Source organism: Nomascus leucogenys, chromosome 15 (genome assembly GCF_006542625.1).
Source record: "Nomascus leucogenys isolate Asia chromosome 15, Asia_NLE_v1, whole genome shotgun sequence".
In the NCBI taxonomy this organism is placed as follows: domain Eukaryota; kingdom Metazoa; phylum Chordata; class Mammalia; order Primates; family Hylobatidae; genus Nomascus; species Nomascus leucogenys.
In genome coordinates, this window is record NC_044395.1 from 87,061,467 (window position 1) to 87,088,654 (window position 27,188).

Below are 27,188 nucleotides of genomic sequence, written 5' to 3' on the forward strand. Positions count from 1 at the left end.
AATTTCAAAGAAGTCAATGCCTCAGATATATTCTTGACAAAATGGAGGCAGATGAGGGTAAAGCCTTCCTTCTTACCCAGCATCAATACTTAAGTTAATATTCTTGGCATTTCCTCCGCTGACGATAGCATTAATTCACAGTTTCTAGGGTTGCTGAATTTGAAAGCTAATTTACTAGTGATTACGTAGGAGAGTCAATAAGTTAGTAAAGGTAATTTTATCTTCCCTGTGGGAAAAATATTTGATGATCTCTTACAAAAGTCACTAGCTATCATGCCTCAGAACAAAAAGGCCTTCACATTAAAAAAAAAAAAAAAAAAAAGGCAGTGGGGAAGGAATTCAAGAGTTCCTGGATTTAAAACTATGTATATTTCTGTAGTGTACAAAAGCAAACTAATTTTAATTTTTACTTTGCTTTTATTAATATTAAGCATGTTTAATTAGAGGAAGACTTATAGCTCATGTAATTCAGCCTCCTCCCCAATGCCCAAATCCCTTCTAAGCCATTCCTGCAAGTACAGGACAATAGCTTTGTGCATTGGGGTTAGGATTGCCTTTGGGGCTTGGGCAGGATATTTTACCTTGCTATGCCTTAGCTTCCTCACATGTCACGTGGGTAGGCTAATACTTGCTTCCCATGGGGGGGACATGGGGTTTGGTGAGTAGTTCAATGTGGAATCCAAGAAAAAGCACAGAATAATGAGTGAAGACTATGGAGCACATAAGGGCACCAAAATGTTGACTACCACTATTACTATCTTTTTATTACTGCTCTAACCTGCTCTATTAGTGAGCTCTGATCCCTGAGGCATGCCATTTGTTTGCTGAACTGTTGTGATATCTAGAAAGTTTTTTCTCAAGTTGAAATTAAAATGCGCCTAAAAGTCATTAACAGCTCTTAGCAGAATTAGCTGATAATCATTAGGACAGCAGCATATTGGATAGAATGACCTTTCTCAAAGGGAGCTGGGCAAATCACTAACTGATCTTCCTTGCTGCTATTTGACCCCAGCACCTCCTGCCCCTCTATTCTCCACCCCATTGTGGTTCTGTGGTCACATGTTTCAAGTGAAACAGATTTATTTTTCGGAGACTTCAATATGCCCCTGTATCATGTGGATTTTGGGGAGTGGAATGTAGTGTGCAGTGTGCTCCAAAGTCTTTTGACTGTGGAAATTTTATTTCTTGGAGCATGTCACAGGATGAGGCTTTCCACAACATATTTTCTAAAGTCTTTAACTAAAACATTGAAAAGGTCTTTGTTTAAGGGACTTAAGCTGCTCCCACTGTCAGCCTCAGCACCGCCCATAAACACATACCATTACGGGGTGGTTTCAGAAACATGAAATTAAATTAAACCAGGCTCTATATCTCATCCCAATAGTACCTGGGTTCTTATCTTCTTCCCATATGTAAATTCTGAATATGAATGTTGTGCCATTAAATTCAATTTAGCAAGGGTGTTTGGGAAATTAAATAAGGGAATTACAGTTGCCTTTTTTTGCCTGTCAAAGTCAGATGTGTTCAGAGAAATGAGTGGACCACCTTAGAGACAAATACCTCTCCTAGGAAAGGAGAGGTCAGGGTTTTCATTTCTTGCCTATCAACATCTCTTAAACTGCATGGCACACATCTTAATCAATCAAGGAGGTGGGCGCAGGATACTCATCTGAACTAAGGCAGGCAGATGAGGGCATCACTCACAACTTCTCCTCACTACAAGAATTGTTTTCCACCGTCTTTGGAGGAGTCCTTGCCTATCTGGAGCCCCTCATACTTCAATTGCAGGGGAGCTCACGATGTAAATATCTCTGGAAGAAAACAATTTAGTGACTCAAATCATCACCAGTTGGACATGATGATACTTTCTTAAGAGTAAATACTGATTGTGGGGCACAAGACATCAGAAGCAACTTGGAAATATAGGTTCCATGAATAGGAAAATAAACCTAAAATAAGTGCCTGAGATCACTAAAGACAAACCTCACCACCTTGCCACTTCTGCTGTGTAGATGGGTATATATCAGAGTGCTTCAAACATTATGAAGGGATTACAAAGCATCTGTGACGAAACAGTATGTTAATGGCCTATTAGAAAGGATGCCATGTCCCACAAGTTCTTTTGTGTAGACAGGTGAATTATTCCATCACTTAGCTCTCCCAGATTTGTTCTCTGAATCTTAAAATGGAAATAATGGAACGTATCTAAGTAGTCATTGGAGGGATCAAGTAAGTTACACTGTTCTGGGAACTGGAAGGCCTTCTATAAACATTAATGATTACTATTCACTTACTGTGACTCATATCTTCATTTGAAAAACATTTATTGAAAACTTATGCCATGATAAGAAACTCTAAATGATGTTCAGATTGCAAAAGGCCAGGCGTGGTGGCTCACATCTGTAATCCCAGCACTCTGGGAGGCCGAGGCTGGTGGATCTCTTGAGGTCAGAAGTTCAAGACCAGTCTGGCAAATATGGTGAAACTCCATCTCTACTAAAACTACAAAAATTAACTGGGCACCTGTAATCCCAGCTATTGGGGAGGCTGAGGCAGGAGAATTGCTTGAACCCGGGAGGCAGAGGTTGCAGTGAACCAAAATCGCACTACTGTAATCCAGCCTGGGTGACAGACTGAGACTCTGTCTCAAAAAAAAAAAAAAAAAAAAAAAAAAAAAAAACCCACAAAGACACAAGGGGACTGAGAGAATTGGACTAGAATCTGAATATGTGCTTATCTGATGCTGCTTTGTGAGTTGGGTAACATGAGGAATGGGGATGGGTGGCTCAGGAGACTTGAGTCATAAACCTAGTTTTTCCACTAACTGTGAGAACTTGAACAGGTTATTTGCACTTTTTTTCCTGTAATCACCTGCAAAATGAAGATGTTGAAACAGATTATCCATGATGTTCCTTTTAGCACTGATATTTTATGGAATTGGGAGTTGTGAATTCAGCTTGGATGATAGGTGGAGGTGAGTAGATATCCCAGTTCTACCACTCTTTAATTATGTAACTTTGAAACAATTACTTCTTAGTTCCTTCATCTGGAAAATTAGTGCATTAATTATACTACCTTTAAGAGAAATGATGAAGATTAAATGAAATAATACATCTAGGACTCTGCCCAGAACATAGTAAGTGTTACATAAATGTTAATTATTATTGGTTTTACTATTTTTATCACTACTTTTATATCAGGATAATAAATTCTCAGATCTGAATTTTTAAGAGTTTCTAATTTTATCTCACTATCCCATTACTAGTTTTAATCGTTTCTCCTTCTGAAAGTGATTTCTCTTTCTGAAAAGATAAGTTCTTCTTTTTTTGTGCTGACTAGAGAATTGATTTTACATGTATTTTACATTTATTTTTAATTTGGAGCTGGTATCATTAAACATCAGCCTTTGGATCTTGGAGGAAGAGGCAAGACATTAGAAGAGAGTGGGGGGAAGTTTCAGCGAAACCAAATGTGTCTTTTCCTTCTTTCGTTACCTGCACAACACCTCCCATGACAGATGCAGCTACAGCCATAGAGGTACACATCACGCCAAATAAGAGACCTGAAAGAAAGGAAAATTACAATCATAATTTCCTGAGGGGTTCCTGACTTCAAGGGATGCCTTGAGCCCCCACTCAGAACTGTCTCTGATCCAAGCCCTTTGCAAAGGGATCTCAGCGAGGACCATCCTCCCCATTCAGCCATCATCAACCCCAAGAGAGGCATTTAGGAAGTCTCTTTACCAAGGAAAAGTTTCAATGACCTGCTTCCTCATCAGGCGGAATGAACTGCTATCCAGCCTCAAAGGTTATCCTTCTAAGCTTCTAGAAGAAATCTGTTACGTGGAAACAACATGAAAATGTAGGAGAGGTCCAGACTAATCTAGGCAAAATTAGTGGAAATTAATTCCTGGGCAACCACCCTCCAGCAAGGAGCTGAAAAAGAAGCTACTAATTCCAGGTCTCCAGTAGTTTTTCATCTTATCAATGGTTAAATAATGTCTACACATTCTACCTAACAGGTTTCGCACATCTGGAAAGTTTTTCAGATTTTTCCCTTTGGTGTTTTTTTTTTTATATTATCCTTATGGTCCTTAGTTACATTACATAATGATTTATTTGTTTCCATATCACCAAAAGGACTTCAGAGTATGGTGGTCTTCTGGTATCATGAAAGCTCACTAAATGAATCAGCATATATATTTTAGTCATCTTTTAAAAATAATATCTTCTTCTAAACCATCTTTTAAAAAGCCATTGTTTTTATACATCTTTGTTGAAAAATAATCTCAAAAGTACACTGAATTCCAATAATAACACATAAACAAAACAATAGAGAGAAAGATAGGCAAAAAGTAGCAGATGGACAGAGATGGAGACACAGTGTCAGAAATGGAAAGAAAACTATTGTGTTGATTCTTTTTGAGCATTCTCTGTCAGCTGTATATCCAACCCAGTTTCCAACATGACTATTAATTCAATCTTATTGAATACCGACCATAGATTAGACACTGCACCAGATGCCAGTGTCATAAAGTTAGAATGTGATTCCTGTCTCTAGCAGCTTTCATTCTAGGAAGAAACTGCTTGCAAATTAATCCAACAAATATATGCGTATACCCAAGAACAGTGCCTGGTATGCAGCAAGTACTATGTATTTATCATTTTTATTATTTTATTTCAGAGTCATTACATGATATTTCTTATGAGGAACCCACTCTTAAAATGAAATCAGGCTAGCAACCTTTGAGGCTATCTTTTCCAACTTCTCAATAAGACACACAAAAATAAGGAAACTTCAAGACTGATCAATAAGCACTTGCTAAAATTCCAAAAGTGTTCCAACTATCTATTATAGATAGGCTACTATTAGATAGATAGACTACTATTAAACTATTAGATAGATAGACTACAGAAAACAATGTCTGCCCTGACTTTGTATTGCTTCATGAAAAAGGAGAGCCCTATATGCCTGAAGAACAGAACAAAGACATGTTTTTTCTCTCCTTCTGACTGCCCTCTTACTGGACCAATGGTTACCTATTCAAATGAGATTCTAGGCAGCCATCCCTCAATTCATAAGTTCTTTTTTTGTGCTGACTAGAGAATTGATTCAGTCCTCCCCGCAAAATCTTTATCCTTCCACCAGATTGCAACCAACAGCAACCTGCCAGGCAGGAAGTTTAGGAGAAATTTGTGAGAATTTCATAGACATCTGGAATATCTCCCACAAACAAAGCAGTAGAGGGAGCGAATGCTCCACAGTTGCAGAAAATGCTATGGATTTTCCCAATGCAGCATCAGCTCAGAGGCTCAGACAACAAAACACAGGCATAGGTGAAACTTCTACCTCAATCCGGAGTATCCATGAATATCTGCGAGAAATCAGGAATTATACTGGCAGCAGTGCCCATCTACTTGCTATCAGCTCTAACTCAGAGAGTGGGCAGAATCAAGGCAATTCAACTACCCAGTTAGCAAACATGTGGTCAACATTCCTCTCTTCTTGTTCAAACACAAGTAAAAAAAGAAAGGAAATATAGAATACATGACAAAATGTTGCAAAAAATGGGAATGAATATATTAACCTAAAAACTAAAATAAATAGTGTTCTTTCTGCAATTAATTCACTTTAGGAACCAGAAAAAAGGAGTTTAAAACTTTGGCAGTCTTAATATGCTGCAAGGATATACAGACTCAATGAAGCCACGACATACAAGTCAAGAGAAAACAAATAAGATGAAAAGAACAGGAAGACAGGATGTAACACCAATAAGTTTAGATGAAGATGGATCCGAGTGTGATAAGGAAAAACTACAAGGAAATTAAAATGACGACAGTTGACTAAGCAATTTCATGCCTAGTTATTTATCAAAGAGAAATAGAAACACATACACAAAAAGACTTGTGCAAGAGTATTCATAGCAGTTTTAGTCATAATGACCTCAAACAAAAACAGCCCAGGCCCATCAATAGACACAGATGTTAAAAAAAGATCTGTGGTATATCCATATGTGGCATACTAAGAGCAATAAAAAAGAATAAACTATGAACACACACAAAACATCATGTATTCTCAAAAACTTTATGCCGTAAGAAGGACGTTACACACACACACACACAAAAGTGCAGGCTGGGTGCAGTGGCTCATGCCTGTAATCCCAGCACTTCGGGAGGCCGAGGCAGGCGGATCAGCTGAGGTCAGGAGTTTGAGACCAGCCTGGCCAACATGGTGAAACCCCGTCTCTACTAAAAAACTACAAAATTTAGCCAGGTATCGTGGCATGCGCCTGTGGTCTCAGCTACTCCGCAGGCTGAGGCAGGAGAATCGCTTGAACCCAGGAGGCAGAGGTGGCAGTGAGCCGAGATACCACACCACTGCATTCCAGCCTGGGTAACGAGTGAAACTCTGTCTCACAAAAAGAAAAAAAAAAGTGCAATTGTGTGATCCCATTTATATAAAATTCTAGAAGAGGTAAAACTAATCTATGGTGGAAAAAAATTGGAACAGTAGTTGCCTCCGGAGGGTGAGTGGGAGAAAAGAATGACTAGAGAAGGCATAGGAGAACTTTCCAGGGTGAAGGTCATATATCTTGATAAGTGGTTTGGTTACACAGGTGTATGCATTTGTCGGTACTCAAGAAAGGTATATTTAATATTTGTCCATTTCATTATAGGTGAACTTTTTTTACATTTAAAAAAACTTGAAACAAATAGTGAATTATCATTAACAATGTGCATGTTACAATAATTTGGGGGAAGTGTGCAGAGGTCCACAATTTACTTTCAAATGTATCAAAAATATGATGGATTAATGGATGGATAGACAACTGGATGGATACATGAAAAAGCAAGTATAAGAAAATATTAATGGAGAATCTAGGCAATGTGTATATGAGAGATCACAATAAAGTTTTAAAACTTGGCCATATAATTTAATTATTATAATGTAAGGAACATAACACAATAGCATAATTAAAATCATTATTGTTAAGAGAGCAAAGGGGAGGAAGAGGAGTTGAAAGAGGAAGATGTGAGTATACTTAACACATAAAATACAAAATACAACACAATTAAATAGAAAAAAGTAAATGCTATTGCCAGGTGGAAGGCTTACAAAGATATCAGTTATTCCCAAATACATTATCAGGTTTAATGCAATCCCATGGGATGGGGAGTGGTGGTGGTGGATTCAGATAGGTTCCAGGTAGTAAACCTTAAAGTTAATTTAAAAGAATAAATAGTAATGAATAGCCGAAATTTTTTTGTAAAAATTATAATGGAAACATTTTTAATTTTTAAACTGGAAGAAAAATGAAAATTGTTCTATCAGACATTTAAATAAAATGCTGCAAGGCTATAATATAAAACAAGATGGTTCAGTCTTGTAATTAAGGAAAATAAGTATACAATATTAAACATTCTTATAGATGAAAAACCTTTATATTATATATTTTATTAATGAAAATATTTTTAAAACTGAGGAATATTTAAAAAATAATGCTGGGAAAGTGAACTATATAAGAGAAACAATTTAGTGGCCTGGCGCGGTGGCTCACACCTGTAATCCCAGCACTTTGGGAGGCCAAGGCCAGGGGATCACCTGAGGTCGGGACTTTGAGACCAGCCTGACCAACATGGAGAAACCCCATCTCTACTAAAAAAAAAAAAAAAAATTAGCCAGGCATGGTGGCGCATGCCTGTAATCACAGCTACTCCAGAGGCTGAGGCAGGAACCCAGGAGGCGGAGGTTGCAATGAGCCAAGATTACGCCATTGTACTCCATCCTGGCCAACAACAAGAGTGAAACTCCGTCTCAAAAAAAAAAAAAAAAAAAAGACAAACAATTTAGTTCATTATCTTAAATTATAAATCAAATAAATAATTTAGATGTACTGAATATAAAATATAAAAGTACTTACGATCTAAAGGAAATATAAATAAACATGTTTTTAATGTAAGAAATTTATAAGCATAAAGAAATGGTAAAATAATAAATGATATATTTGATCAAAAATAAAATTAAAATGTTCTGTACATGAAAATATGTTTAAAAACAATTAAGCTGGGAGACATTCTACAGTAGACAGAGGACTTATTTCCTCTGTATATAAAGAGATTTTGCAAACAATAAAATTTCCAATGTCCCATCAACAAATATACAGAAAGCAAAAATAATTTTTTACAAAAATACACAAATCATTACTATCTGAAAAATAATGCTCTATATATCAAAAGATATAAATTAAAGCAAAAATCTGATGCCATTTTGTCCACTAACTTGGGCAATTTTAAAAAATACTAATATTATGCACACAAAAAAATATATCAACACTCACTGCTGCCACACATAATTATTGATTCAATCCTATTAGAACCAGATTTCATAATATTTACCAAGAAATATCAATGAATTTGTATTATTTCACCTGGTAATTTTCTTTTAGTAGTTTGTGTTAAGGAAAAACATTACAGATGCAGTCAAAGGTTTATGTACATGTTTTTTTTTTTGTCACAGTATTAAAATAAAATGAAAAAAATTTTAAAAAGTAACAATAACATAAAATTAAGCAAATAAGCCATTTGATAGAATACTGTATAATCATTCAAATGCTATGTTTTTAAAAAATACATAATAACATGATATGTTATTGTGTATGTCACAAGTATGTCAGGGAAAAACAACCAGGAACAAAATTAGATAGATATAATTTTATTTAACAGTGTACATAAATTTTCCCAAATTACCTATATTTTCTATTAGTAAGTAAATACATAATTTGTTTACACTTTTAAAAGTAAACCTTGTGAAACTGCAATTATCTCTGATAACTGCTGAAGTGATTATAAACATAATATGCAATTGCATGATTAAGCAAGGAGCAATTATTCTTTGAGGGGGTTACTGGGAGTTTGGTAATAAGGAACAATTCTTCAGAAAAGAATTTCGCTTTTCTTTGTCCAAGTGACTGGCCATAGTGAACACAACATCTTCCCATGTAGAGAGACTAATATGACCATCACAGAGTGTAATCAAGAGAGATTGATGTGGTTAGTCTGCAGGGGCATCCAATCGTTTGGCCTCCCTGGACCACATTGAAAGAAGGAGTTGCCTTGGAGTACATATAAAATACACAAACACTAATGATAGCTGATAAGATTTTAAAAATTACAAAAAAATTCCAGAATGTTTTAAGAAAATTTACGAATTTGTGTTGGGCTGCATTCAAAGCCATCCTGGGCCACATGTGGCCCACAGGCTGTGGGTTGGATAAGCTTTGTCTAGAGTGTAGGGTAAGTATAGAAGAGTATCTGAAAATAAAGTCAGTTAAGGTAAACTAGCTAGTCATTCTTTCCTGATACTCTGCTGGATCTTTGGAAGTGTAAGAATCTATATGTGGGATTCTTCACATATCTCACTGTGCATTTGTGTTTATAAGTGTGTCCTGAATAGCACATGCAGGATTTTGACATCTACCACATGTACATTTCATGATACGGAATAGAAGGTCCACCAGCTGTACCTACATAAGCCTTTACTGATCCAGGTGCTCAGCTTGTCGGAGAGATGAGGAAAACAGCTCTTGACAAAATCCTCAAAGGTCACTGTTGCCAAGGCATTGATGCTGGCAGCCACGGTGCTATAAGGAAAGAAAAGTGAGAACATGGTCTAAGCTATATAGGGCGGAGCTACCAGCCTGCCCTCTTGTCCAGGGCAGATAGATAAGGCAGGGCTCTAGAAAAAACAGATGCAGACATATCTCTATCTTCTGAGACTCCATGGGAACTTTATGGCCTCTTTACTCATCTTTCAAATCTTTTTCCATGCTATTGCTCTCAAAATTTTTCCATGAACTACAGTGAAGAAGCTAGGCTTTCATAATCTAACACCCACTAATTCCCCTTAACAAGAGGTTAAATGAACTAGCAGGCAACACCAGAGGAAATGTGTGTGTGTGTGTCTATGTGTGTGTTCAGGTTGGAGTGGAGGCAGAAAGTAGTGACTACTCTAACCCAGGAATCAGTACAGCCTGCCACTCATTAATTATTCATTCATTTATTTATACATCCTTTTATTCATTCTGGGTATCAAGCATACAATGGTGAACCAGAAAGACATAGATCTTGCAATATAACTGGGACACAAACATTTAACAGCCAATTATTTACTTGCTTGTAGTTGTGAAGGAAAATAGCAAGATGCTATAAGAACATATAGAGACCTAAACTGATATGTAGTTTGGAAACCTTTTCCTTAGGAAGTGACAGGCACTGGGAAAATCCATGCAAAGTGGGAAAAAGATGTTGTAGGATGAAGGAAAAATTACATATAGATGTCTCAACATAAAAAGGAGCTGTTACATTCAACAACCTAAAGCTATCAGAGTTGCTAGAATGATATTGTAACAGTAAAAGAGAAAGTGGCAAGAGGTAAGACTGGGAAGTAGCCACAAATCGAAACTGCATAAAACCTCTGATATTCTCTCTCTCACTTTCCAATCAGAGCTCAATCTTATTGGACCTAAAACTTTCTTAGGTGACACAGCACCTGAACGTTGGGGTTTTCTTTACAGAATAAAATGAGACCTTCTTCAATTCCTCATACAGACCCGGAATATTTTAGCTAGTGGAATAGATAACATATTCAATTCAAAATCACAACTATGAAAAAAAAATTCTGGAAAAGAAACAGGCCAATGAACAAAAGATGTCTAGCAATTTGTAAGTTTTCCATTGATATTCATTAAAAATTATTCTGTTATCCTCCAGTGCTCACTTGAGAACAAGATATAGCTATGACTTCTCTAAGTGATATATATACCAGAAGTAAAAACTGTCCAAGACCCACATCTGAAAACTAAGTGCTTTGGGGGTACTATTCTTACTTTCCTAAGAATCAAAACATGATATGTGATCCCTGCCAGACTCCTCTTCTATCTGGAGCTCCATAAAAGTTAAATAAGGAGAGAAGGAGATTAAATAAAAGGACTTTTTATGCTCCCAAAATCTTTGTCTCAATATGCATCTTGTGAAAGTTTCCAACATCAAGGTTAGTCTTTGAATCCTTTGGGTGGGAGGGAGCAGAAAGTTGAATTTGGCCCAGAAGGGTAAGGTTTGTAGAACCTCTGCAGGGTTGCTTTGGTAGTCAGATGTATCCATATGACAATTTTCAGATTCTAAGGCTGCTACAAGATAGTGGAAATATTTTTTTCCCCTACCTCTCAGCCACTATCTCCCCTTTCTATCCCTACTCCTGTCTTTTCCTTTCTCTATCCCCACAGTCTCCTTGTGCTTGTGGCAGTAGTAATCTCCCTATACCATATGTTGTCCAGTGTGTTTCTTCCTTGAAAATTTGGGACTTAGGATAAAGGAATCAACCATTCTTTTATGGGGGATATAATCTGTTAACAGCCATATTTCTCCAATCTGGAGAGAGTGAGCCTCAGAGTAAGAGGGCAAAAAATAAAGCATGTAGAGAGGGACAAAAGAAAGGACAGAGTGTGACCCTTACTGGTGTTTGAGTCTCTGGTGCTCATTATCTCTGTCCTTAGTGTCCTTGAGATCCTAGTACCAACACCATAGGACAGTGTCACTGTGTGCTATTGATGCAACATTCTAAAAACAATATTAGTAAAAACAAGTCAACAGTATACTAAATTAAAATCCTAAGGTAAAGTCATTATATAAATTCAAGGATATTGCTATTTTGGAAATCTGTTAACATATTAACATACTAAAAGTTTCAAAAGAGCAAAAAATATGTAACCATTTCAAAGATGCTAAAATTTTACTAAAATATACCACTCAGATAAACATCTTTTCTAAAATTAGCATAAATACATGAATTTTATTCTTCTACTTTTAAAATAATTTATGTGAATATTCTCAAATATAAATAATACCTTTCAAACCAAAAGTCAATATCTTATTAAATTGTAAAACCAAATAAATATTCCTTTTAGAGTACATAATAAAACATTACCTTAATTATTTATCATTGTTCTCAAAGCACAATTACATGAGAGAATAAACATAGAAGTGCATCTATTAAAAAGAAAGAAAAAAAGTCGAGTATTTGTAGATATTTGATTACAATCAAACCCCAAAGAATCAACTAAAAATATTTTTTAAAAACCCCTAGATATCAGGAAAATTCTGTAAAATAAAATTAATTAAGGTATCAACTTAATAGATAAATTATATTTTAAAGTACAGTCATCAAAATTATTTGTGTTGGCGTAGCTAAATACCAGTAGATCAAAAGAATGTAAAAGATAATTAAGAAGAGGTATCAAATACATAGAAGAATATAGAATGTAATAAAAGTAATATTTCAAGTCAGTGGTGAAAAGATGGCCTATTTATTAAAGACAAATGGGACAACTTGGTTACTAGTTTACAAAGAAAATAAAGCAGGAACTTCACTTAATTTCTTATATGTATAGTCTAGATAATTTAATAACATTAATATTTAATAAAACCATAAGTATACTAGAATAGTGTCTGGTTGATTATTTACAATCATAGAATGGAGAAACCTTTCTGAGAATGATGTTAATCCTGAAATCATAATGTAAAACATTAATATAAATTAAAATCTTTACGTGGTCAAAAATGTCATTAGTAAAGCAAATAGACAATGAACAAATGAGAAAAAAAGTCCTTAACCTGGGTCAATTGGCTATTTTTCTTACATAGAAAGAGGAAAGCTCAAATCTTCCTGACACGGAAGACCAAGTCTTCAATTTATGTATCACTCACTCCCTTGGTTTCGAACCTTCTAATGACTTCCTATTTCACCTGAAATGCAAACTCTACCATTTCATGAAGGCTTGTCGTGATCTGATTCTTGCTCACCTCTTCTAACTCATCCCCACCTGCTCTCCTTCCAGGGCCTTAGGTGCCAGTGTTTCCTCTGTTCCTCAAACACTCCATACAGTTTGTCTCCCCAGGGCTTTAGTATTTGCTTTTCCCCTTGCCTGTAAATGTTCCTGCTTGTGCTTTTCACATAGCTGGCTTTTTTGCATCTTTTAGATTTCAATACAAATATCATATATTCAGAAAGGAGTTCCTTAAAGACCCTATCAAAATTACAATCCTCAGACCTCACCTCTCACTAGGATACAGCTGTTATTTCCTTTATACTATTTGCTGTTTTCAGACACAATCTTGTTTATCTTTTTTACTCACATATTGGCCATCTTCCATGTCTATTAGAAAGCAAACTCTATATAAGTAAGGACAATGCTTATGCCAGTCTTGTTCTCTGTAGTATCCCTGATGTCACCAACTGTGTCTGGTATAATATAAGCCTTCTAAAATATTTGTCACAATAAATGTGTGAATGATTTTGTATTTAGAATAACGCCCTTATTTGGGGAATGGAAGTTATTAGCTGTCTGAGTGTGTTATTAAAGATGAGATCAATGGAATGCAAAGAATAGATGTGCAGAATATATAGCCATGCATTGCTTAATAGCAAGGCTGTGCTCTGAGAAAACGCATTGTTAGGTGATTTCATCATTGTGCAAACATCATAATGTGCTTACACAAACCTAGATGGCATTGTCTGCTATACACCTAGGGTATATGGTATAGCCTATTGCTGCCAGGTTACAAACCTGGACAGAATGTTACTGTCCTGAATACAGCAGGCAATTGTAATACAATCACAAAGCGCTTGTGTACTTAACCATAGAAAAGGTATAATAAAAATATGGTATTAAAATATAGGGCTATCATCATATATGCAGTCCATCATTGACTGAAACGTCATGTGGCACATGACTATATATATTGCAGTCGAATGAATGAGAAGAGCCAGCAGAGTGAGCTGCTTTATGTAAAGGTGATACAAAAGTGTGGGGGCAATTAGCATCAGACAAGGTAGGATAACGAGCATAAAATTCTTGAGTAGGGACAGACCAAGGCTTACATCCAGCCCCTGCAGTTTACTAACTCACCATAGGTAATTTTTCTATGTCGCTAAATCTGTTTCCTTATCTGTATACTGATGATGAGTAACGTTCTAGGCTCATATGTTGTGTGCCAATTAATGAGCAAATACAAATAACACATTCAGAAGGTCAGTTTACACACAGTGAGTGCTTGCTAAATATTGTTGATCACTACACCATCATCCTTGTCATCCTTTCCATCATCATCATCAGATTGTTGTTGCTATACTAACCTCAGAGTTCCACTGAAGGCACAAGCCACAAAAAGTCCTGGCAGTCCTGGCATTGTGGCAAATATCTCCATGACAAAGTACGGCATCAGCTGAAGAGGAGGCAAAAAATAAAAAAATAAATAAAAAGAAAGAAAGAAAAGAAAAGAGAGAGAAAAAAATAGGATTAGTGATCTTCTCATCAGTGTTTGAAATGTGGGAGTATAGCCTTTTAGCAAAAGGAGGTAGGAAGTTTATTTTCCTTGTTTTCAATATATGCCATTTTCTTTCCTGTTTATCCTGAATGTTAGCAACTAAGCCCTAAAATCAAGCCCCTAAAAGAAGTCTTCAGGGAATCTAGGTATGATGTACTACTTTACATTCAGGTTTGTGGCAGAGGAGCCCCTCTTTGACAGAGCAGGACAGTTAAATATATATAGAGAGGGAAATCAAATGATTACTTCCCTTGAGCATATTCTCCATAAATGGAGTTTTCGAAACCATGTTTACTGTGGTATATCAGCACGATGTTTATGTTATGCTGAGAAGACATGATAAGAGGCAGGCATTGTGGAAATAAGGGTGGTTTTCTTCAATCTGAGGTTCCTTAATCAACTGTGAAACCTGTAGGAAGAGTCCAAAGGCAGCAGCAACATCCAAAGCCATGGTTCAAGCCTGCATTCCACTCTCTCCAGCCTTGCTATGCTGCCAGACCTTGTCTTCAGGAATAAGGTGAGGTGCCCTCTTTTTTTTTTTTTTTTTTGAGATGGAGTCTCACTCTTGTCACCCAGGCTGGAGTGCAGTGGCATGATCTTGGCTCACAGCAACCTCTGCCTCCTAGGTTCAAGCAATTCTCCTGCCTCAGCCTCTTGAGTAGCTGGGATTACAGGTGCCCGCCACCATGCCCGGCTAATTTTTGTACTTTTAGTAGAGATGATATTTTGCCATGTTGGCCGGGCTGGTCTCGAACTCCTGACCTCAGGTGATCTGCCCGCCTCGGCCTCCCAAAGTGCTGGGATTACAGGTGTGAACCACTGCGCCTGGCCAAGGTGCCCTCTTTTTTACATGCTCATTCCCCTGTATTAGAACCTGGTAGGTGCTGATATCACCCAAGAGAAGAAAGAAACCAACTTCTTGGGGTTTGAGAAATAGCAAGCAGTCTAGGAAGAAAAAGAGAAAGGCCAATATTACCCACCAATAGCCAGAAGCACGCTCATTCCAGACACTCGCCACTGTCCTCAAGAAAACCCATACCTGGTCTGGTGCTGAGATGATGCCAGAAGTCCAAGGGTCACAGTCTTTAAAGTGAGAGTACATGATTAAGCCAGAGAAGACAGCACACACCAGAATGATCCAGAGACCCAGCAAGTTAAAATACAAGGCACTAGAAAAGAGCACATGGGCCTATTGGTAGCCTGTATACCATATCATAGTGTGGTGAGGTCTTTACCAAGTACTCAAGGTAAAGGGTTTTGGGCCTTTTTGCTAGTAAAATAAAATTCTATAGTCTTTAAGAATCACTACACTGTATACTTTTGCTATTTTTTTTTTTTGCTTGAGAATATTACATTTTTAGACTCATTACCAAATTTAAATAAAGTAAGATTTTAAGTGAATTTTCCTTTGAAATCGGTTTTCTGCAAAGCCTTAATATGTGTGGTATGAGATCTATTCTCTTGGATGAAATTTCACATACCAATCACTCATATTATATAACTTCAAGTGATTTTCCCCCTACTCAATTCATAAAACTGTCAAAAAGGCAACTTACATTTTTGACATCTTTTTCCAAAGGGATAATGAGCTAATACAGAAATAGATAAGGGTTGGAAATATTCACTTTGGAGATTAATGCAGATAAAAGTTAGAGTTGGTTTTTTAAAAAGACAACAGAAAGTACGAAAAACTTAGGATCATCTTACCCATATTATGTGGTGCAATTCATTTTATTTTAAAACCCACAGATATGCCTAATTCCAGCCTGGGTGTTTTTGTAGTATCCTACAGTTATGTTGTATTCATTACTGTCCTTTGAAAGTCAAAATTTTACTAATTTCCTCAATTCCAGAGAGGACATGAAAGTAGGCTGGCCTTACCTTGGCCTGAGAGAATACACAACCTCACTGTGGAGATGGCCGCAGGGGGCCAAGAGAGCAACGCTGAACCTTGTCTAAGATCTAGTCATTGTTTGAAGGGAATCATATTTAAATGTAAAGACACACGTTTATTTCAAAGTCCTCTAAAACCTATACTGTACAGGTGTACTTGATTTTCAGAAGACCCTTAAATCAAAGTCCACATTTATAAGGCAAATACGCCAGATAATTATCCCATTTAGAGGAGTTTTCACTTCACAGTTTAGAAGAAGTTTTTATCTCAAAGTGTACTTCCGTGAAAGTATTTTGCCAGTGCAATGATTTTTATGTGTTTGTTTGTTTTTCTTGGTGGGCTTTGGGAATACAATTGCTACATAAAATGAGCAATACCAATAATTGCATTAGCTGTACTCTTGCTGTCTCCAACCTTCAGGCCAACTCTATTCAAGCCTTTGCTCTGGCCGGCTAGAGAGGCTTTCCTGTTCCTCCTTCTTTGTAATAGTCACTTCCTGCTCTCTTGTCAGTTTCTACTCCTTATAATTATTTATGTCACTATAGTATTTATGATCTGAAATTCTATATTTATTCATGTATTATTGTTTTGTGTTCCCAGAGCACTGAACAGTTCCAGCGTATAGCAAATATAAAATTATTTTTTGGTAAGAAATAATGAAATGATTGAAGAAATTAATGGTAGAAATTCCTTACTATATAATTGCATTTTTTACACTGTTTCTTTTTAAAATATACCATTGGACCTGGATTTAAAAGTCTTTATCCTTAACAACTGTGTGATTTTAGACAAATCACATAACACTGAGTCAGTTATGTCATCTGTAAAAAGAATGTAACATAACTGCCTTACTTTTTATTACAGGATTATGAGGATTTAATGAATTACACTCTGTAAAAATATTTGGAGGTTATATAGCTATACAGAGGACAGTCATATATTATCCAGAACAATCTTATAAGTTCATCAGTCAGCTATGTGAAATGAGAAACCAGTGGCAATAGAACATTAAAGTCATTGTATTTTGAATTCATTTCTCATTTGAAATGGACTTGGGTTCTATACAGGGCTAATTCTTCTGTTTGTAAAATAGGCTTTTTCATTGATCCATTCAAAAAGTATTTATTGGGCAACTCTCTGTACCAGGCTGTGTTCTAGGTATTGTGGCTATAGCAGGAAGCAATGCTATAAACCTCGTGGAGATTACATTTTGGGATTAGAAGCAGGTAATGAACACTGAAAATAAATGAATAAATAAATAAGATAATTTTAGATCTGATAGAGACATGGGGAAAATAAACTAAGGAAATGGAAATGGAAAAGCAACTGTGTGTAGATGTGCTCATCGTAACTGGGAGATGGGATGTGATACCCTGCATCAACTCCTTCTACCCTCATAGCACCATTTGCTACCAGCAGACCTGAAAGATAAACAAGGGATTAGAAACACAGTTAGCTTCCAGGAAGCACATGTAAGTGTCTGGGTAAGTGATACTATTTCTAGGTGCAAGGAAGATTTGGCTTTAGATTAAGTTGTCTTTGGTGAGTAATCACATTTCTGGTCATGAAACCAAATGCATGTATATGAGCCACTTCTGATTCTAACCCATGCCCACCTTTAGTGTGAACTTTATGGATGTATTTTTACTTACTTATTTTGCAGGATTTATTTTCCTCAAGTACCAGAGATTTTTCTAAGCCTCATGGAATGTCTTAATTACATTAGGCTCTCAGATAATGGAACAAAACCAGAACATCTCATCAGCATCTGCAGAGCCTCCTAGGTGACAGTCAGTCAGCAGCTGGCTCTGAGTGGCTTCCAGATGCCCCTGAATGCCCTCAAGGCTCCAGCTGTGTGACAGATGGGACCCCTCACCATTTTCTCACCACAGCAATCTCCCCTCCAGCTCTGTGCACTGCAACTATACCAAACATCTGAACTGATTTCTCTCTTCTGAATTTTATTAACCCTATCACCTTAGATTCTCTCAGGGAACCCTTTTCTAAAGAGAATTTTTATGTTTCATCTTTCAATAGTCTCACAAAATTACTATCACAGTCCTAATCCCTTCATGGGAGTGGGCATGAGTGGAACCAGGAATGGCAGTCCTGAATGTTAGAAAATTATGTACATTTGTTAGGAAATTATGTACATTTCTTTCTTCATGAGTATGCCTCCTTTTCTGCCAGCTTTCATACTCACTAAATACTAGTACAACAAATTCCAAGTTCCAGGCAACTATAGGAAAGGGATTATATTCATTTTTCTTGAATTAAACTACTTTACTAAATGAGGTTTTAAGATTTATGTACAGAAATATGTGTGTATGTGTGTACACATATTGATTGATTACAGCTATATAACTGTATTACTTGGTCTATCTTGTTGGAAATTTCCTAACTAGATAACAGTAAGTTAATTGGTGGCTTCTGATTAGTTAGCCTTAAGTTTCATTTACATATATATATATGTGTGTGTATGAGTGTGTACACATACACACTCACATATATATGCCCATCCATACATGTGTGTGTCCCTGTGTATATACATACACACAGTGCTTCTCGAGGCATTACTTTGTTTAGTAAGTGATAAACATTTAGTAAGCACAAAGCATTGTTCTTGGTCTTGTGGGGAAAAATGATTAGAAAGACACATTTCCTAACTTTCAGGTATTAACATAGAGAAATTAGGCATATTCACAAAAGAAAATAATATAAACTCATAATATTTTTAAAAACTAGATATAACAAAGAATTATTATTTATTTTACCAAAGGATTCTTCTCTTTACAGGTACAGCCAACTATAATTTATTTTAGAGCAGAATTTTAAATGAATTTTTCGGATCAAAGTCACATGCATTTTCAATAACACAGCTATTTGATAAAGAGATGACCACATGTGTGGAGGGTTTGTTACAATATTATTTATTGTAATAAGATTTGAATATATTACCAGTGAATTGATGGAACACCAGATAATGCTTTTATTTCCATATTCTGAGAGCTATGAAATTTATAAGGAGAACATTACAGTTCTCCTTTTGGAATTCAACTTACAAAATGATTGAATCATTTCCAGGCAATTTTGTATTTTATTTAGTGAAATAAGAAACTGTGCATTGAAAGCATTTTAAAATCACCTGGGGAAATATTCACAGTGACTGTTTCTCCAAGAAAAGTTTAGAGTATCCCGGTTAGGCTGGGGAGGTTGAAACCTTGGGAAGCAGCACTGAAGATGAAGAATCATTTTGGATGCAGTTCTGGCTTATTTCTGCCAGTTTTGTGAAAGTGTATATAACTTTGGTCTCTATTTTGGAGCATGGGGTGGCTTGCAGGGCTTGGAAAATGCAAAAGCCTTGTACCTCTGCTTGTATCCTTCAGAGCAAGCAGACCAGGAAAGAGTCAGAGCAGCTGAAGTTCCACTGTGGCTTGCTATATTACCCTTTGTTTTCTTATTTTTTTAACCTCTCCTTGGAAACTTTAAGAGTACAAACATCTGTTAAGTGAGCTTAACCTTTGCAAATATAAATGAAGCTTAACTTGGGCTATTTCTGGTAAATGCCTATATCAAAGAAAAAAATGAAACAATGCTAACTACTCAGAAACCACCAACTAACTTAGAGATATCTAACTAAGGAATTTCCAATCGGATAGACCAAGTAAGACAACTGTACAGCTGTAACCAATCAAATGCTTTCTTTGCCTTGCTTCCATGTTTAACCTGTAATTTTTCCCCTTGTGTTCCCTCAATGGAGGCCTTGAGCTACTTCTATTTGGTAAATGCCTAATTCATAAATCACTGTTCACTCAAACTCTTTAAAAATTTAATTGTGCCTCAGTTTACCTTTTAACCCATGAAAAAATAATAGTTGAAGAGACCACATGCTAAATCAAGTGAGGAAGAAATGTGAGCTATTTACCTTTGCATTGCCACCCACAGTACCTAATTTAATCTAATAATTTCTCAATAAATGGAGGCAGCAAATAATTGAGAGAAAAGACAAACCGACTTCAGTTCACACCCCAGCTCTACCACTTCCTGCTGAGATGACAGTAGTAATGCTGGGCTCAAAAAGTTGAAAGAGTTAAGTGAGTCTCTCTGCCTCTCTCTTTCACACACACACACACACACACACACACACACACACACACGAGGAAGTATTAATATATAATAAGTACCAAATAAGGTAAGATAAAACATTAAAATGTTTCTTGACTGAGAACTTACAGCTTAGCATGCTTTTCTGTTTTGCAAGAGATGCATCGCTGAATAGTTGATTGATTGACCCCATAGATTCCGAGCCAAGTAAAAGTTCCTCCCACTGTGATAGTCCAAAAAGTGTGTCGCCTGAGAGGATCTACATCAAAGCTATGAGACAGAGAGAAATAAGTGAACAAAGATATTCCTTTGATGTCCAAGATATTATTTTAGGTGATAAGGTCATGTAGCTAAGTCTTTGTAAAGTATGAAAAAGTTGCATTGGACATACTCAAATATATGTAGTCGAGATCCATTTGTTGATTGCTCTAATACATTGTGGAATCCCCCAGCACGAGTTGATCCTTGAATGAGAACCGTTAAGAAGCCCACAATCATGACAACCATCTGAAATGCATCTGTCCACACCACTGCTTTTAATCCTCCCTGAAATGGAGAGAATGTTTAAGTCCTTGAAAACAAACCCTGTAACTCTTCTGGCTCTGCAAAACCTCTCTGCTAATGCATGCATGCATTCTTTTGTTTATTCAGCATCAGCCACTGAGCATCTTTTATGTGCTAAGTACCATGTTAAGCATGAGAATAAAATGGAAAGTCAAAGAGACATACCCCCTCCTTAACTTTATAAAGTTTATAATCTATGGGAGAAGCAGATGTTAGACAACAAGATAGTGATTTTCTTAAAAATGTGGAAAGTGCAATTAAGAAAGACAGGTTACTATAGGAGCATAAAACAGGGAGCCCTGACCTGGTCTTGAGGAAATGATGTTCAAGCTAATTTCTGAAGAATGAGTAGGAATTTACCAACTACAGAGGACAAAGAGAAGAGGGAACCAGCATGTGTGAAGAAGCACAGCTCCCTGAGGAAATACAAGAAAGCTGGAAGATATTGGTCAAAAGTGTGAAACACCCAAAGAGGAATTTGCTCTTTGGGTGAATTTGCTAGAGGCCTGACCACACAGACTTTGATGAGGACACTTAAATGATTTCTCAAGAGCAATAAGGAAGCATTAACAAGAGTTATATGATGAGAGATTTCGTTTCACAGCAGTTTCATTGGTGATTGTGTGGAGAATCAACTGCAGGAAAAGAGAAGGGGTTGAGAGAACATCTCAGTTTATTTCAGTAGCCCATGCCCAATATGATTCACTGATAGAGGTAAGGTAGAGATGAAAAGAAGTGGATGGACTGTTTTGGAGGTAAAATCAACATAACTTATGATTCATTCATTGAATACAGGTGATAAAGAAGTAAGGGAATAAAGACTAACAAATAGGATCTGGCTTGTACAACTAGAAACACTTTTTGCAAAATTAGTGACAGGGAATATATTTTGGGAAACTGAGATGGTAGAATATCAAACAAAGAACTAGGAAGGAATAGTATATTCCAGACATTCATAGAGGAATGAATTTTAAGGGCTACAGAATGGTCAAATGGTGAGGTAAGCAGAACAGAGTTCCAGGAGGATGAATCTAACAGTAAAATTTAGAATACAATGATTAGGCAAGAGGTTAGAGCAGTGGTTATGAAACCCAGCTCCCCTTTAGAGTCACTTGAGGAATGTAAAAGAAAAAATAAATAATTAAATAACATTTAAGCCCTATCCCCAAGGGTTGTGAATTAATTAAGGTCTGGATTGGGGCCTGGTCCTCAGTGTCTTTTGAAAGCTCCCCGGTTGACTCTAGTGTAGAATTCCAGTTGGGAACATTTGGGCAAGAAGAAGGAAGGAAAAAGAGAGGCTGTTGTAGTATTACAGGTATAGAAGCCCTTAGGACGATGATCTATGTGGGATGAGCAAGTAGAGAAAGATGAAATGAAGTGATATATCAATAAGTGCTTGGGAAATGAATGAGCCCTGAAATGACGTGGTATTTTTAACATTGAAAAACAGAATTATCATCTCTGGTTACTCCTCCAGAGTGTCAAGAACTTTAGTGAAAAGATGACAGGCTTCATCTTCATCTTGAGATGAAAGAAGACAATGGGGTTGCCCCATCACTTCTTTTGTAATTAAAATTGAAATTCAATTTTAAAAATAGACATTAAAATACCTGCCAAAGGCACTGTATTTATATATTCTGTTCACACATGGTTTGAGGAATAATAAATTTCTTACCTGCACTAGCTTAATTTTCTTAAATCCATTAAGCCTTCAAAACCCAAATCTCAATGTAAGATTTTAGTGCTATGAAGACAAAATGTCAAAGGCCTTTGTTTTCAGAGGATACTTGGCATTGGTTGTGCAGAAATCTGCATAAACTTGGCATAAGGCAAGAGAACAAACCACTTTATCAGATATTAATCAAAAGGCAGATTATAGCCACCATGAAGACTTGTTTGACTCCTTCATACAGTGAGTCCTGAACTCCTTTCTCTGTCATACACACACACACACACACACACACACTCACACACTTCTTTAATACTGAGGGTACCTTGTGTGTCACCTACATATTTAATCAAACTGCCTTGTTTAGGGTCTAATGTTTGCCCTACTGAACTACAGAACCCTGGATGGCAACAAACACTTTCTCTTTTCTCTTTCACTGGTTATTTTAAATATTTTATACATCCACAGGCTTAGCAGAGTAAAGAGACTGCAATATGAGCAAAGGTGAAGCCTCTAATTTGACGAGAGAGAAGAACAGAGGTGTGGTACAGAGATTATATGGGTAGATTGGATTCACAGAATGAAAGATTTTTAACACCAGGCTAAGGAGCTTATAATTTATCTTGTGAACAATAGGAAGTAAGAAGAGAATTAGATCAGTAAAGTTGCATGAAGAAATGAATATTTTAAGAATATTAATCTGACAGAGGTATGCAGGGTGTGGGAGCAAGAAGAGACTGGAAGCACAAAACCAGTTAGAAAGTAGTCAATTTAGTTTATTTTAGTTTATTGTGATTATAAAAATATCTGGATGTTTCTGATGTAATGCTTTTTGGTTTCTATTTGTCCTACTTTTGCTATGCTTGTTTTTCTCTTTTCTTCTTTTGCTTTGATGAATTGAGGGTTGCTTTTTCAAACTCCATTTTTCTTAACTTTGACTATTTTATTTAAATGGGTCCCCTTGAAATTTCGCCGTGCATTTCAAATGTAGAGTCAATATTTAAGCAATGCCGTAATCCCCAGAAATTCAAGGATGATAAAACATTTAAGTCTGAGTACTCTTTTCCTGATTTACATTCTATTTTCATACAGTTTGGGGGTAATTCTTTTTTCTTAATTTCAAAATGGCATATAATTATAATTATTATTGATATATTTTATATTTTAAATTGTACAATAATATAAAACATTTAGTAATATACAAATTATAAAATAATGATTATCAGTTAGTACCAAAAATAGTTTAACTAGACTCATTAAATGTTCACTATTTTCTTATCAATTATTCTGTTTAAAACTGTCATATTTTAATGTTTTCCCTTTCTCCCACAGTATCTCCTCTAGATTTTTCTTTAGGGAAGATCTGTAAGTGCTAAATTCTCTTTGGTTCTTGCCACTCAACTCCTGAAAGATAGTTTTGTCAAAAACACAATTATGACTGGGTCTGGAATACTTTTTCCTCAATGCTTTGAATGTATTATACCACTGTTTCTGGTTTCCATTGTTGTTGCTAAGTGTCCCTCTTTAAGTATCTCTTTCTCCTTCCTCTGGTTCTTTTTCAGGTCCTCCATTTATATTTGCTGTTCTACAGTTTCACTAATGTATCTAGATATAAACTTATTCTTTTTCTTTCTGCTTTAAGGTTACACTTTTTAAATCCATATATACTTATATTTTATCATATCTGAAAAATTACAATCCATAATTTTTTGAAACACTACCTCACCTCCATTCTATTTATACTCTCCTCTGAGACTCCAACTGGACATGAATTAGACCTTCTTATTTTGTCCACCATATGTCTCCATTTCTATTTCACTTTTTTCATCTTCTTGTCTCTCTGTTATTCTTTGGGTTATTTCTTTGGATAGAGTTTCCATCATACTCATTGTCTCTTCAAATATATTTGCTCTTTATCATAATAATTATATTGTGTGGTCAGTCATTCCTGATGTTTATTCATCTTTGAAATTACATTCTTTATTTATTTAAGTTGTTTATGCATATCTATTCTCTTATTCAGTATCTTTTAATACCAAAATATTTTGTTCTTGAGAGGCTAAATCTTGTTTGTTGCTTTGCTGATCCTCACTTACAGTAAATTGCTATTTTGTATTTTTTATGATATTTTGTTAAAGTTATTGTTAGATCTTGTTTTTGTTTTTTTTTGTTTGTTTGTTTGTTTGTTTGTTTTGAGACGGAGTCTTGCTCTGTCACCCAGGCTGGAGTGCAGTGGCACGATCTCGGCTCACTGCAAGCTCCATCTCCATCAATATCTGTGTGTAAATATCTTATAGTCTTAAGTTGGATTATTCCTCCAGAGAGGATTTGCACTTTTTCGTTGCAAAATCTGAAGTGCATCACTGAAGTAAAACCATGCCAGCTCCCCCCAAGGATTCTAGCTTAATGTTATAGTCCCAAGCTCAGTTTCCCTACATTTTCACTGACCCAAATTTCAATACCTTAATAGTAGTAGTACTGTTATCACCACCTGCCTTCAAGTCAACCTCATGCATCCTGTCTACCCACAACACTCCTTCCAAATATCAGCCCTGATAATTAATATATTTTAAATTGTTTTATATTATTTTGTTACTTTGTTTTTGGGGGAGAACACTTACTTAGGGAGCTATGATACCTTTTTCAAGGCAAGCAATGCATTAAAAATCATTATATCCAGCATCTAGCTGATCTTCTCTGGACAGGTACCTCAGAGCAACTAATCTATTACATGAGGTCAGAGGTAAGAGGAGCAAGATCCTATTTTTTAGCATAGGTGGGAAGAGTTGTGTCTGGAATAGAATTATGGTAGTGAGAATGTAATGTTTTAAAATGAAGACAAAACTAAGTGCAAAGAAATAATGGGATTTGCAAGTATGAAAAAGATCAGGCTACTTTAAAATTGTATATAATTGGAATAGATGTTACAAAGAGTAGGTGATATGCACATAACACCAAAATACATGAATCATCTGCTATATGAAAATATATTAATTTTTTTATTTTTATCTATAGTGAATGAAAGATAATTCAGCTGTCTGGGAACCACTACCATATGCTTAACTGGTTAATTATAGGTTGTACATGGTACAATGACTCAGAAGAATAAAGATTATAGCTACAGGGAATGGGCAAACAATAGGTGCTCAATGAATGTTTAACTAAACTATATATAATTGTATTAATTACATAAACATGCTGCCAATACAACTCAGGCTCGTTAATTAAAAACAGAGCATGTGTAAAGCCAAGTGGTAAATGTAATCCAGGCTTACCCAGAAATACAAGACAAAAACAAGCTGTGAAATCCTCAAGTTTATAAAATAGCAGCCATCACTGCTCACTGGTATGTACATTTTGTTATTTCTCAACCAGTAGACAGTGAAGTATAAAGTGTAAAGTGTAAGTGCCATCTGTGGTTTATGAGGGCCATGAATGAATAAACTATTTTTCTCAGAAGTAGCATAGGGTCACCTATTCTCTAAACAAGAAGACTTTTTCATTAGATCTTTTTCTTATTAGGCATGATTTTCTTGAATGAGTGCAGAGATTAAATTCTCCTAAAGGTTGGTAATGAAAAGAATGTTAAACAACAGCACCTTCCTCAGGAAACTGTGACAGATAAGCTGACGTACTTCTGCTTAATTTTGGAATAACGAATTCTGCTATAATTAGATGCCTATTGCTGGAGATTTGCCCTTATCCCATATTAGGAGGTAGTGTTAAATACTTCTTCACAGCTGGATACATACCAGGGTACAGTAGAATGTGCAAACAATTCCTGTTGCAAACACAGAGCCCCAGAGATCAAACCCAGTCACTAGGAAAGAAGAAAAAAATATTAAAAGAAGTTTCCTTCAAAAAATTAAAAGAGCAAGTTTTATGAGGAAAAAGACACACTATTTTTATCAGTGTTCTTTGTAGGCAAAAAATAAAATCAAATTAGAGTTTTCCCTCATTGAATTTTCGCACCTTTGAGAAAGGTTATTTTTATTATATTTTTATACTTCTAGCCATTCCATACATTTCATGTAATGTTAAGTCGAATTGTTCCTCCTAAGATTTTGTAGCTTCCAATCTTTGATCCAAATGTTTTGTTTTTGAGTTTCTCTTTTTCTCAACAAAGTTAGTCTGAGTACTCTGAAATCGCCTAAACATCATCCATGAGCAGGAATATAAAAGGAAATAATGGCTTTAGAGGTTCCACTAGGAAGATTCTTGGGCAGAAAGTCAGTAGACTTGAATTTTTATTCAAACAACCCACTTCTCTTCTCTGACCATCATGAGAAACATGAACAAAAATTGAGTTTTAATAGATCTTTGACTTTTTTTCTAGGAAAACAATCCTTTTATTGAATGTACCTAGCATATATAGGTATACACTTGCCATGATGGTTTGCTACACCCATCAGCCTGTCATCTACATTAGGTATTTCTCCTAAGGCTATCCCTCCCCTAGCCCCCTACCCACTGACAGGCCTCCAATGTGTGCTGTTCCCCTCCCTGTGTCCATGTGTTCTCTTTGTTCAACTCCCACTTATGAGTGAGAACGTGGTGTTTGGTTTTCTGTCCTTGT

At 36.0% G+C, this 27,188-nt stretch overlaps 1 protein-coding gene across 1 annotated transcript in view; it reads right to left on the reverse strand.

Annotated features, from left to right (window-relative positions):
• The window catches only part of SLC5A12 (solute carrier family 5 member 12), a 52,478-nt gene that overhangs the window by 13,396 nt on the left and 11,894 nt on the right, over positions 1 to 27,188 (reverse strand). The window contains exons 4-10 of the mRNA XM_030829114.1: positions 26,365 to 26,432; positions 20,771 to 20,925; positions 20,509 to 20,649; positions 15,421 to 15,550; positions 14,191 to 14,279; positions 9,528 to 9,640; positions 3,495 to 3,562 (exon numbers count right to left, since the gene is read on the reverse strand). Coding sequence (XP_030684974.1) covers positions 3,495 to 3,562; positions 9,528 to 9,640; positions 14,191 to 14,279; positions 15,421 to 15,550; positions 20,509 to 20,649; positions 20,771 to 20,925; positions 26,365 to 26,432 — 764 coding nt within the window. The remainder of the gene's footprint in view (positions 1 to 3,494; positions 3,563 to 9,527; positions 9,641 to 14,190; positions 14,280 to 15,420; positions 15,551 to 20,508; positions 20,650 to 20,770; positions 20,926 to 26,364; positions 26,433 to 27,188) is intronic.